The sequence below is a fragment of the Hypanus sabinus genome, chromosome 11 (assembly GCF_030144855.1).
Source record: "Hypanus sabinus isolate sHypSab1 chromosome 11, sHypSab1.hap1, whole genome shotgun sequence".
Taxonomy (NCBI): domain Eukaryota; kingdom Metazoa; phylum Chordata; class Chondrichthyes; order Myliobatiformes; family Dasyatidae; genus Hypanus; species Hypanus sabinus.
Genome location: NC_082716.1, coordinates 111,515,127 through 111,529,458, shown reverse-complemented (window position 1 = coordinate 111,529,458; position 14,332 = coordinate 111,515,127). Strand labels below are relative to the sequence as shown.

The 14,332-nt window shown below is 40.0% G+C and overlaps 1 protein-coding gene across 7 annotated transcripts in view; it reads right to left on the bottom strand.

Annotated features, from left to right (window-relative positions):
- sirt2 (sirtuin 2 (silent mating type information regulation 2, homolog) 2 (S. cerevisiae)) overlaps window positions 1–14,332 on the bottom strand; it is a 120,092-nt gene that overhangs the window by 65,055 nt on the left and 40,705 nt on the right. For 6 of the 7 annotated variants that reach the window (XM_059985135.1, XM_059985134.1, XM_059985136.1 and 3 more), the window contains 3 exons: window positions 12,158–12,274; window positions 8,964–9,005; window positions 7,828–7,934 (listed from right to left, as the gene is read on the bottom strand). In XM_059985135.1, the coding sequence (XP_059841118.1) occupies window positions 7,828–7,934; window positions 8,964–9,005; window positions 12,158–12,274 (266 nt within the window). The remainder of the gene's footprint in view (window positions 1–7,827; window positions 7,935–8,963; window positions 9,006–12,157; window positions 12,275–14,332) is intronic. The other variant, XM_059985138.1, reaches the window with a different exon arrangement.

Sequence of the window (14,332 nt, the reverse complement as noted above, 5' to 3'; positions counted from 1 at the left end):
AGTAGTAAGGTAGAAGGACTAAAGAGCGTGTACTTCAATGCAAGAAGCATCAAGAACAAAGGTGATGAACTGAGAGCTTGGATACATACATGGAATTATGATGTAGTGGCCATTACAGAGACTTGGCTGGCACCAGGGCAGGAATGGATTCCAGTGCTTTAAAAGGGATAGAGAGGGGGAAAAGGAGAGGAGGGGTGGTATTACTGGTCAAGGGTACTATTACAGCTACAGAAAGGGTGGGTAATGTAGCAGGATCCTCTTTTGAGTCAGTATGGGTAGAAGTCAGGAACAGAAATGGAGCAGTTACTCTATTGGGGGTATTCTATAGGCCCCCGGTAGCAGCAGAGATACCGAGGAGCAGATTGGGAGGCAGATTTTGGAAAGGTACAAAAATAACAGGGTTGTTATCATGGGTGACTTTAACTTCCCTAATATTGATTGGCACCTGATTAGTTCCAATGGTTTAGACGGGGCAGAGTTTGTTAAGTGTGTCCAGGACAGATTCCTGTCACAGTATGTTGACAGGCCGACTGGGGGAATGCCATACTAGATCTAGTATTAGGTAACGAACCGGGTCAGGTCACAGATCTGTCAGTGGGTGAGCATCTGTGACTACCGCTCCCTGGCCCTGAGCATTATCATGGAAAAGGATAGAATCAGAGAGGACAGGAAAATTTTTAATTGGGGAAGGACAAATTATGAGGCTATAAGGCTAGAACTTGCCGGTGTGAATTGGGATGATGCTTTTGCAGGGAAATGTACTATGGACATGTGGTCGACGTTTAGGGATCTCTTGCAGGACGTTAGGGATAAATTTGTCCCGGTGAGGAAGATAAAGAATGGTAGAGTGAAGGATCCGTGGGTGACAAGTGAGGTGGAAAATCTAGTCAGGTTGAAGAAGGCAGCATACATGAGGTTTAGGAAGCAAGGATCAGATGGGTCTATTGAGGAATATAGGGTAGCAAGAAAGGAGCTTAAGAAGGGGCTGAGAAGAGCAAGAAGGGGGCATGAGAAGGCCTTAGCGAGTAGGGTAAAGGAAAACCCCAAGGCATTCTTCAATTATGTGAAGAACAAAAGGTTGACAGGAGTGAAGGTAGGACCGATTGGAGATAAAGGTGGGAAAGTGTGCCTGGAGGCTGTGGAAGTGAGCGAGGTCCTCAATGAACACTTCTCTTCGGTATTCACCAATGAGAGGGAACTTGATGACAGTGAGGACAATATGAGTGAGGTTGATGTTCTGGAGCATGTTGATATTAAGGGAGAGGAGGTGCTGGAGTTGTTAAAGTACATTAGGATGGGTAAGTCCCCGGGGCCTGACGGAATATTCCCCAGGCTGCTCCACAAGGGGAGGGAAGAGATTGCTGAGCCTCTGGCTAGGATCTTTATGTCCCTGTTGTCCACGGGAATGGTACCGGAGGATTGAAGGGAGGCGAATGTTGTCCCCTTATTCAAAAAAGGTAGTAGGGATAGTCCGGGTAATTATAGACCAGTGAGCCTTACGTCTGTGGTGGGAAAGCTGTTGGAAAAGATTCTTAGAGATAGAATCTATGGGCATTTAGAGAATCATGGTCTGATCAGGGACAGTCAGCATGGCTTTGTGAAGGGCAGATCGTGTCTAACAAGCCTGATAAGAGTTTTTGAGGAGGTGACCAGGCATATAGATGAGGGTAGTGCAGTGGATATGATCTACATGGATTTTAGTAAGGCATTTGACAAGGTTCCACATGGTAGGCTTATTCATTAAGTCTGAAGGCATGGGATCCAGGGAAGTTTGGCCAGGTGGATTCAGAATTGGCTTGCCTGCAGAAAGCAGAGGGTCGTGGTGGAGGGAGTACATTCAGATTGGAGGGTTGTGACTAGTGGTGTCCCACAAGGATCTGTTCTGGGACCTCTACTTTTCATGATTTTTATTAATGACCTGGATGTGGGGGTAGAAGTGTGGGTTGGCAAATTTGCAAACGACACAAAGGTTGGTGGTGTTGCAGATAGTGTTGAGGATTGTCGAAGATTGCAGAGAGACATTGATGGGATGCAGAAGTGGGCTGAGAAGTGGCAGATGCAGTTCAATCCGGAGAAATGTGAGGTGGTACACTTTGGAAGGACAAACTCCAAGGCAGAGTACAAAATAAATGGGTAGGATACTTGGGAGTGTGAAAGAGCAGAGGGATCTGGAGGTACATGTCCACAGATCCCTTAAAGTTGCCTCACAGGTAGGTGGGTAGTTAAGAAAGCTTATGGGGTGTTAGCTTTCATAAGTCGAGGGATAGAGTTTATGAGTTGCGAGGTAATGATGCAGCTCTATCAAACTCTGGTTAGGCCACACTTGGGAGTACTGTGTCCAGTTCTAGTCACCTCACTATAGGAAGGATGTGGAAGCATTGGAAAGGGTACAGAGGAGATTTACCAGGATGCTGCCTGGTTTAGAGAGTATGCATTATGATTAGAGATTAAGGGAGCTAGGGCTTTACTCTCTGGAGAGAAGGAGGATGAGAGGAGACATGATAGAGGTATATAAGATATTAAGAGGAATAGATAGAGTGGACAGCCATTGCCTCTTCCCCAGGGCACCACTGCTCAATATAAGAGGACATGGCTTTAAGATAAGGGGAGGGAAGTTCAAGGGGGACATTAGAGGAAGGTTTTTCACTTAGAGAGTGGTTGATGCGTGGAATGCACTGCCTGAGTCAGTGGTGGAGGCAGATACACTAGTGAAATTTAAGAAACAACTAGACAGGTATATGGAGGAATTTAAGGTGGGGGGTTATATGGGAGGCAGGGTTTAAGGGTTGACACAACATTGTGGGCCAAATGGCTCGTACTGTGCTGTATTGTTCTATGTTCTACGGAAACTTTAAAATAAACGATTGTGAAGAGTAAATTAATCAACATTTCTTGCCCATTCCTAAATTCCTGAATGAACCTAATAATAAAATTATTAAGATTGGATCATTTAAAAAATGTTTTTTTTAACGTATGGCTTACATGTATTTTCTATACATGGTAGAAGTTCGTTTTTGGTTTATTCTGAGTTAGTTATTTTTTCATGTTATTAATCTGTTAGCTTTGAAAATAATCTACTAAGATTGTTTATTTCAAGTTTGTATACACTTTTTTATATTTTTAATGTTTAAATATTAAGATTTTTATTAAAAAAAAACAAAATGTAATTTCTTCTTCCCGAAAGGCTTTATTGCCTGAAACGTCACATCCGTTTTGATGTGTTTGAAGAAGTTTCGAACTTTCTTTTAAAACACTAATTCAGTATTATTCATTTATGGGTTTTATTTTTTTTAAATACTTTTGTTTTATATATATTATAATAATTTTATATTTTGGTTTTTGTTATATCAACCCTTTCTTATAATATGGGTGGTTTGTATCTTCTATTCATTTTTTTTTGTTGGAGTTGCCGCCTTGAGACATGGGGGTAATTTTAGTGTTAGATTGCTTGCTTGCCTCTTTTTAGCTTTTTTCCTGGGGTTTTGGGGGTGGAGGGAGGGGGATTTTTCTTTTTTCTTTTTCTCTTGCTTGCTTTTTGCTTAGTTTCACTTCATGGGCTCATATGAAACTACAAAAATAGTTGCAGTGCCGTGACTTCCGGTTTCTCCTTGAACTTACTTCCTTCTTCTGGATTCATGAGTTTATCTTTTTTTCAACCTTATGTGTTAATTGTAATAAATATTGTCAAATTGGATAGGGTTATTAATTTTGTTTCTTGGAATACTAATGGTTTAACTCATCCGATTAAACGGAAAAAAATATTCAAAGTATTCCATAGAATGAATGCTAATGTTATTTTTGTACAAGAGACTCATGTAAGGAAGGTGGATAGTCAACACTTTTTTAGGTTTTGGAAGGGCCAACAATATCACTCGAATTCTCAAGCCAAAGTAAGAGGCGTTTCCATTTTTATAGATTCTTCAACCTCTTTTATACATCATGAAACATCTCAGATCCACAAGGTAGATTTTTGCTTATCACTTCTACTTTTTAATCAAAAAGTTGTTCTAGTCAATGTTTATGCTCCAAATACTGATTGTCCGGAATTTTTAAAGTGTCTATTTACCTCCTTTCCCAATTTGAATCAGTACAGACTGATAATGGGTGGGGACTTTAACTGTTGTTTAAACCCTTCGATGGATAGATCCAAGCCCACCCAAGTTCTTCCGAATAAATCGGCTTCTCTTATCAACTCCTTTATGACTGATTCAGCAATTTTCGAAATTTGGCGTTTTCTACACCCCAATGACAGAGTTTTCATACTTTTCTCATGTGTATCACAATTACTCAAGAATTGATTACTTTTTCATTGATCACCGTTTGCTTACAGATGTTATCGATTGTAATTATGACTCTATTACCATTTCTGATCATGCACCTTTGAAGTTATCTATTAAGATAATGGACTCATTTACTACTGTTAAATCTTGGAGGCTTAACTCTATTTTATTGCAGGACTCAGACTTTGTTAATTTTATCAAACAACAAATTGATTTGTTTTTCTCAACAAATTCTACAGCAGAGATCTCTAGTGGAATTTTATGGGACACTTTTAAAGCCTTTATTCGTGGGCAGATTATTTCATACTCTGCTGGAGTTAGGAAACGAACTAATTCTAAAATATTAACATTGGTTGATAAAATCAAAGCAATTGATAAGATTTATTCAGTGACTCCTAGCAAAGAACTCTATAAAGAAAGAGTGGAACTCCAAATGGAACATAATTTGTTATTATCCTCTTCGATTGAAAATCAGTTATTTAAATCTAGAACTCAGTTTTATGTGTATGGAGATAAGTCTGGTAAATTATTGGCCAATCAATTGAAAACTGCTTCGGCTAAACGACAGATTACTAGGATTCGTAAACAAGATGGTACTCTAACGATCGACCATAAAGAGATAAATAAAGCCTTTCAAGATTTTTATAATTCCTTATATCAATCAGAATTTGCTGAGGATTCTTCTATAATAAATGAATTTTTAAGGAAATTGAATATTCCAAAGTTAACAGTAGAGGATAAAGTATTTTTAGATACACCTATCACGGAAACTGAAATTAAAAAGGCTATTTTTTCAATGAATTCCGGTAAAGCTTCTGGTCCAGATGGTTATTCTGCAGAATTTTTAAAATCTTTTTCCTCTATACTTTCTCCTTGGCTTTGTAAAATTTTTAAAGATGCATTAATTATAGGCAAATTGCCACAATCTTTTTATGAAGCTTCTATTTCTTTAATTCTTAAAAAAGATAAAGACCCTATTGAGTGTGCATCCTATCGGCCTATATCCTTGCTGAATACAGATTTTAAGATTTTTAGTAAAATTTTGGCTACTAGATTAGAAAATATATTACCTCAAATCATTTCTGAAGATCAGACTGGATTTATTAAAAATTGCTATTCATCTTTTAACATTAGAAAATTAATAAATATTATTTACACTTCCTCACCCAAAATACCAGAATGTGTCATTTCTTTAAATGCTGAAAAAGCATTTGATAGAGTTGAATGGCCATATTTATTTAATACACTGCAGCATTTTAATTTCAGTTCAAAATTTATATCATGGATTAAATTAATATACCATAAACCCTTGGCTTCGGTTTTTACCAATAATCAAAGATCTCCTTTTTTTCAGTTATTCCGTGGTACAAGGCAAGGTTGTCCTTTGAGTCCTTTACTATTTGACATCGCTCTAGAACCTTTGGCTATAGCTATTCGTGAATCACCTAATATTTTTGGGTATTACTTGTGGGGAGGGGACATATAAGTTATCATTATATGCTGATGATTTGTTACTATACATATCTGACCCTGAAAGATCTATTCCTGCTATTTTGTCTTTGTTTGCTCAGTTTAGTAACTTTTCTGGTTATAAATTGAATTTTAACAAGAGTGAACTATTTCCATTAAATATGCAAGTTTCAATTTATAAACGTTTACCATTTAAGGCTGTTACAGATTATTTTACTTATTCAGGTATTAAAATTACTAAAAAACATAAAGATTTATTTAAAGCTAACTTTTTACCCTTAATTGACCAGATTAAGCAACTTGCTACCAGGTGGTCTCCACTATCTTTGTCATTGGATGGTAGAATTAAGATGATGGTATTACCTAAATTCTTATATTTATTTCAAGCTTTACCAATTTTTATCCCTAAATCTTTTTTTGATATTATTGACTCCAAAATATCTTCTTATCTGTGGCAGAATAAAAATCCTAGACTAGGCAAAAAATATTTACAGAAGCCTAAGAAGGAAGGTGGTTTGGCTTTGCCAAACTTGAGATTTTATTATTGGGCAGTTAATATACAATATTTAATATTTTGGACACAAGAATTGACTACAGCTGCCTGCCCACAATGGGTAAATTTGGAATGTAAATCTGCACAAGACTTTTCGTTGTTTTCAATCTTAAGATCTTCACTTCCTTTTTCTTTATCTAAATTGAATACACATATAACTAATCCTATAGTCAAATACACATTGCAAATCTGGTTTCAATTTCGCAAATTTTTTGGTTTGAATAAGTTTATTCTATCATGCCCTATAGTATCTAATTATTTTTTCGGCCTTCCTTTATGGATCAAACTTGTTTTTTATGGAAAATAAAAGGTATAACATGTTTTCGTGATTTGTTTTTAGATGATAGTGTTATGTCCCTTGAACAGTTATCTAATAAATATAATTTACCTAAAACTCATTTTTTTAGATATTTGCAAGTTAGAAATTTTTTGTATAATGAGTTACAGTCTTTTCCGAAACTAGGTCCATTGGACATTACGGAAAGAATTTTAGCTCTGAATCCTTGTCAAAAGGGTTTAGTAGCTGTCATTTATAATATGATTATGAAAATACAGCCAGATGTATCAGAAAAAATTAAGAAGGAATGGGAAGAAGAACTTCATTGTCTTATATCCATTGAGCAATGGGAGAAAATGTTACTATTAGTTAATTCGTCCTCTATTTGTGCTAAACATGCTCTAATACAATTTAAGGTTGTACATAGAGCTCATATGTTGAAGGATAAACTTGCTCGATTTTATTCTTATGTTAATTCAACCTGTGACAGATGTCATTCGGATGTTGCCTCATTAACCCATATGTTTTGGTCTTGTCCTTGTTTACAAAATTATTGGAAAGATATTTTCAGTATTATTTCAAGAGTTCTGAATATTAATATCCAACCGCATCCTTTTACTGCAATATTTGGTTTACCAATGGTGGATAATAGTTATCTATCCTCTTCATCTTGACGAATGATTGCATTTGTTACACTAATGGCTAGAAGATCTATTCTATTGAATTGGAAAGAAATTAATCCTCCAACTATATTTCCGTGTTTTTCTCAAACCATTTCTTGTTTGAGCTTAGAAAAAATTAGAAGTGTTGTTTTTGACCCTTCAGTTAAATTTGAAGAAACTTGGAGACCATTTATTCAACATTTTCATATGAGTTGAATTGTCTTTTCCTAAACCTTACTTATATTATCCTTAATTATTTGGATGGAGGTTCGGAGTTATTGGCACTACTGTATATGTACTTAATATTATTCAATGGCCCATGTTGGTTAGTGGGTTTTCTCTGGGGTCTTTTTTTTTCTTTTTATTTCTTTGTTCATCAATGTTATGAGTTTGGGAGGTTATATATTTTATTATTATATGAATGTCTATTTAAACTATTAATTATGTACTCTCAAACACTTTGTATTCATGTTTCATTTATGTTTGTTTAAAATTAATAAAAAGATTTAAAAAGAAAATTATTAAGATTCAACAACATCAAGTTTGCAAAATGTTAAGTTTTATGGAAAAATAAGCTCTAGTTACCTTGAAGTAGCCCATCTCAAAAATGGCTTCTGGATATGGCAGGTCGTACTTCTGAAGGTTGTGGTACAGACCTGTTCCTGGACTGCGGAAGTCGGGGATTCCTGCCGCTGTTTAGAGGACAAATGTCAGAGGTAAAGTTAGGAAGATGATCACTACTAGGTACAGCTTTCTCTTGACAATAGACTGGTTTTGAAGTTCAGGAAATTAAAATAAACTGCCAGTACTGTAAATCTGATATAAGAACAAAAGTACCAACAGGTCAGGCTGCATCTGTGAGAAGGAAAAAGCTACTGTTTGATGGTAGAGACCAGTCTGACCAAGGGTAATTAATGAAATAGTTGTTCTGTTTCTCTTCCCCCATGGGTGCTGCCTGACCTGACAAACATTTCAAGCATCCTCTGGTTTTGTTCCAAGTTCATGATGTACTGTTATATCAAAAACCCCTGCTTGCGGTAACATCAACTCTGTTCTGTGAACAGACCAGGGGGGTGGCCATGCAGAAGAACGGAACGTACTCAAACAACACCTTCATCCCAACATTCTTGTGTTTATTCCTGTTCTTGGGCTTAGACACGTTTATCTAAGGAATTTATGTTGTCTGTGCTTGTTTACCAATCTCATCAGTCCCTACCCTTATATTTCTGCAGCCTCTTCCCCACCATCTCTCCAACCCAACCACACTCAATTGCAGTTTTCTTCAGTTCCAGCACTGGCTCCGGAAGGAAGGCTGGGAGAGAGAGGTAGGGAGGGAGAGAGGAAGGATGGGATGAAGAATCTCTCCCTCTCTGCAAAAATCTAGGCTGGCACCCCCAGTGCACTACTGAAGGAGCGCTGCCCTGTCAGACATTGAACTGAGGCCATGTCTGCTCTTTGAAGTGGCAGTAAAAAAGTCCCTGTGAAACACTTTCCAAGAAGACCATGGGAATTTTTTGTGGCACGTGGTGCACAACTTCACATAGGATGTTTATTTTGTCATTTGCATACTGCTGTTTAATCACTGCCCTGAAACTCTGTCTTCGGCTGTAAAGTGATTCAATCCATCCTCACATGGATGTGTAAAGCAAAACCAAGTGCAGCCTACAGTGGGAATCATTCCCTCAGTGAAAATAATGGTAAACTGAAGATCAAACACTTACATGTTGATATGCCAGCTCCAACCATGCAGATTATGTTTTTACCTGCAAAAGCAAACACGTTAACACAATAAACAATCAATAGTTGCTGAGCAAAGAAGGGAAAGGAAGAGAAGAGGGAGGGAAGGGGAGAGGGAGGGGAAGGGGAAGGAAGAGAAATGAGAGAGAAGAGAAGGGAATAGAAGGGAAGTGGGAGAAGAAAAGAGATGTAAAGCAAAGAGAAGTCCTCTTCTCATTACTACCATCAGAAGCCTGAAGACCCACAATCAATCATTTAGGAACAGCTTCCTCCCCTCCACCATCAGATTTCTGAATGGTCCATTAACTCATCAACACTACCTTGTTACTCCTTTAGTTTGCACTACTGTATTTATGTATTTTGTAATGTATAGTCATTTGAATGTACTGCTGTCACAAAACAGATTTCATGTCACTTAAAGACAGCAGATAGCGTAGCACCATCACAGTGCCAGTGACCTGGATACAATTCCAACACTTTCTATAAGGTGTTTTTATGCTCTTGCCATGCGGGTTTCCTCCATGTACTCCGGTTTCCTCCCACATTTTCCAAAGACGTACAGGTTAGTAGGTTAATTGGTCACATGGGTGTAACTGGGCAGCACAGGATCGTAGGGCTTCTAAAGAAAATGCTTGATCGTTAAGAGCAGCAAACTTCTTGTGTTCACCTGACGGAGAATCTCACCTGGTCCCTCAACACCAGCTCCATAGCAAAGAAAGCCCAGCAGCGTCTCTACTTTCTGCGAAGGCTGAGGAAAGTCCATCTCCCACCCCCCCATCCTCATCACATTCTACAGGGGTTGTATCGAGAGCATCCCGAGCAGCTGCATCACTGCCTGGTTCGCAAATTGCACCATCTCAGATCGCAAAACCCTGCAGCAGATAGTGAGGTCAGCTGAGAAGATCATCGGGGTCTCTTCCCGCCATCACGGACATTTACACTACACGCTGCATCCGCAAAGCAAACAGCATTATGAAGGACCCCATGCACCCCTCATACAAACTCTTCTCCCTCCTGCCGTCTGGGAAAAGGCTCCAAAGCATTCGGGCTCTCACGACCAGACTATGTAACAGTTTCTTCCCCCAGGCTATCAAACTCCTCAATACCCAGAGCATGGACTGCCCTACTGTCTTGCTTATTATTTATTGTAATGCCTGCACTGTTCTGTGCACTTTATAGAGTCCTGGGTAGGTCTGTAGTCAAGTGTAGTTTTTTTTCTATGTTGTTTTTTTACATAGTTCAGTCTAGTTTTTGTACTGTGTCATGTAACACCATGGTCCTGAAAAACGTTGTCACATTTTTACTGTGTACTGTACCAGCAGTTATGGTCGAAATGACAATAAAAGTGACTTGACTTGACTTGATAATAAAGCTGATTCTGATTCATATCTAAAGTAACTGGGTATATGATTAGCACCAGGTATCACTCCCTGTGTGTGTTCATCTACTGCTTTGCTGTGCCAGGACCCTCTGCCAACAGAGGAAGATATCGCTGTTCCATTTCTCCCACTGACATCCTTTTACTTCTTCTTTCAAATATGATTCTGCTACTAAGTGTGGAACCTGTGTTTTTGGGCTGATGGGGCACTGCTGCCTTTGAGCGAGTTCGCTGACATTTCAAGAAGAACGTGTGCCCTGGAGACGAGTGCATTTCTTGCCAATCTCACTGATTAAAGTGTTGAGCGAGATTGAAATCAACGAGGACAAAAGCTTAAGGTGAGTGAGTGTTTCGGGCTCTCTACATGATCTGACCGGTCTCTCCCTCTCCCTCTCTCTCGCTACTGCCGGAGGAAGGTGCCTGCGTTTGACCGGTCTCTCCCTCTCCCTCTCTCTCCATGTGCCAGAAGATGGTTCTGGAGTCTTGGGTCTTGGGCCAGGTTTAATCGATGCAGCTTGTGGATTGGACTCTGTAGTTTATGTTGGCCCTGGTTTCAGGTTACTCTTTTTTTATCACTATGTTGTGTGCGATTTTGACAGGGGTGGACCGGCTCTGTGGCCTGCAGTCAATGAACAACACAGTGCTGAACTGAACTAAACTGACCATTCCTGGACAGTTTCAATGACTCTGTGGTTTGCTGTTTTATATTCTATGTTTTTAGTTCGTTTTGGCTGTCTGTGAGAAGGTAAGTCTCAGGGTTGTATACTGCACACATACTTTGATAATAAATGTACTTTGAATCTTTGAAAACCCTCAGAGTGATGAGTTCACTTGCAGTAATGTTATTACCAATAGGTGCAGGAGTAGGCCATTCAATGTGATCATGGCTGATCATCCCCGTTCCTGCCTTCTCCCCATATCTCTTGACTCTGCTATCTTTAAAAGCTCTATCTAACTCTTTCTTGAAAGCATCCAGAGAATTGGCCTCCACTGCCTTCTGAGGCAGAGCATTCCATTGATCCACAACTCTCTGGGTGAAAAAGTTTTCCTGAACTCCGTTCTAAATGGCCTACCTCTTATTCTTAAACTGTGGCCTCTGGTTCTGGACTCCCCCAACATCAGGAACATGCTTCCTGCCTCTAGCGTGTCCAATCCCTTAATAATCTTATATGTTTCAATCAGATCCCCTCTTATCCTTCTAAATTCCAGTGTATACAAGCTTAGTTGCTCCAATCTTTCAACATATGACAGTTCCGCCATCCCGGGAATCAACCTCATGAACCTACGCTGCACTCCCTCAATAGCAAGAACATCCTTCCTCAAATTTGGAGACCAAAACTGCACACAATACTCCAGGTGGGGTCTCACCAGGGCCCTGTACAGCTGCAGAAGGACCTCTTTACTCCTATACTCAATTCCTCTTGTTATGAAGGCCAACATGCCATTAGCTTTCTTCACTGCCTGCCGTACCTGCATGCTTACTGTCAGTGACTGATAAATTATCTTTATTTTTGTTTACTATGTCATGCAAGTTATGCATAATTTGTCTTAATTTATGTTTGTCATGTTTACAATGTACTGTCCTACTGCTGCATTGCAGACTCAGTGGGCTGAATGGCCTAATGCTGTTCCTAATGTCTATGGTCTTATGGCATTTAACCCTGGCTACACCTGCCCATGACAATAAACTTGAACTCAAAGAGAAACTATGAGCTTCAAGTAAATCAATATTGTAGACTTGAGCATAGGGTAGGTATAATATACTGCACCTCAGTAATTGCTGAATGATTGGACACTCACATGTCTTGTTGAGGATGTACTTGGCAATCCCTTCCAGGCTCCGTTCCTCCAGTAGCTGCTCGGGTGCTGCCTGTTGCAGATCCAGGGAGCGCGACAGCAAGTTCCTCAGTAAGTCCACTGTGGAAGGAAGTCAGCAATGACCGATTCAAGCAGAGCATGGCGAGTCCTCTTATCCCATTGCTGGCTCTTTGACAGACCCTCCATTTAGTCCTCTGCATCACAGCCCCACAAATTCCTCCTACTCAAACATTTGTCCAGCTCACTTTGGAAAGCTACTAGCAAATCTACTTCAAGCCATAACCAACTGCATTATAAGATAGATTCTCCACCTCCTTCTCCAGCTCTATTATCTTTTAGAGATGCACCCCTTCTGGCCCAAGGGCCTCCTAATTATATCTATGTGACAAATTAACCCACTAACCTGTGCACCGCAGGAATGTGGGAGAAAACCATAGTACCCTGAGAATACCCCCACACAGTCATGGCAAGGACATACAAAATCCTTACGGACATGATAGAATTGAACCCAGGTCGCCGACGCTAACTGCTACCTTAATGTGCTGCCCCAACTACCACTTGGAGATGCCAGAAATGGCCGAGAGTGCAACTGAAATAATTTCACTACTTTGTATAATTTTTTTCATATTGTAATTTATAGTTTTTTATGCATTGCAACATACTGCTGCCGCAAAACAACAAATTTCATGACATATGTCAGTGATCTTAAACCTGATTTTGATTCCGACCTCTGATTCTTTTGATTCTCTGATTTTGATTCTGACCTTTGATTCTGAGAAAATAAGAAAGGGCAGCAAATCTTAAACACAAGAGATTCTGCAGATGCTGGAAAACCAGAGCCACACACACAAAATGCCAGAGGAACTCAGCAGGTCAGGCAGCATCTACAGAGGAGAATAAACTATCAACACATTGGGCTGAAGCCCTTCATTAGGACTGATCATGAAATCATCAAGATCTGTTGAAACACCTCCATACGAAACAGCTACTGTTTATTTCTCTCCATAGACACTGCCTGACCAGAAAATTAGCTGAACCTCACAATGAAGAGTCGCGGCACAAAACAGTGACCATTTATTTCCCTCAGCCTGACTTGCTGAGCTCCTCCAACATCCTGCTTAGTAGGTGTAAATTTTTTTGTACAGTTTATGAGTGGAGTGCAATCGTAATCAGTGCTGGGGACTTATCTGTGATGTTGGCTGCATCACAGCTTGGTATGGAGGTTTCAGTACACTGGATCGCTACAGGCTGCAGTGTAGATTCAGCCATCTCCATCACAGGCAACCACTTCCCCATCAGTGAGGGCATCTACCAGAGGCAGTGCCTCAAGAACGGGACATGCATCACAAGGACACCCACCATGGGGACATGGCCTCTCCTTGTTACTACAATCAGGAAGGAGGAACACGAGCCCAAAGATAGAAACTCAGTGGTTCAGTAACAGCTTTCTCCCTTGCCATCATATATCTGCATGATCCAGGAACCCATGAACACGATCAGAATCAGGTTTAATATCACCGGCATATGTCGTGAAATTTGCTATCTTTGCGAATAACAGAGGGAAAACTGCGAATTACAGTACGTACACACATATATATAGTAAATAGTTAAAGTAAATTAGTGCAAAAACATTAATTAAATAAAGTAGTCAGATCATGTTCTTCAAAAATCAATGTTCATTCAGAAATCGGATGACAGAAGGGATGAAGCTGTTCCTGAATCACTGAGTGTGTGTCTTCAGGCTCCTGTACCCCCTCCCTGATGACAGAAGGGATGAAGCTGTTCCTGAATCACTGAGTGTGTGTCTTCAGGCTCCTGTACCTCCTCCCTGATGGCAGAGGGGAAGAAGCTGTTCCTGAATCGCTGAGTGTGGGTCTTCAGGCTCCTGTACCCCCTCCCTGATGGCAGAGGGGAAGAAGCTGTTCCTGAATCGTTGAGTGTGTGTCTTCAGGCTCCTGTACCTCCTCCCTGATGACAGAGGGGAAGAAGCTGTTCCTGAATCACTGAGTGTGGGTCTTCAGGCTCCTGTACCCTCTCCCTGATGGCAGAGGGGATGAAGCTGTTCCTGAATCACTGAGTGTGTGCCTTCAGGCTCCTGTACCTCCTCCCTGATGGTAGCAATGAGAAGGGGACATGACCTGGGTGATGGGGGTCCTT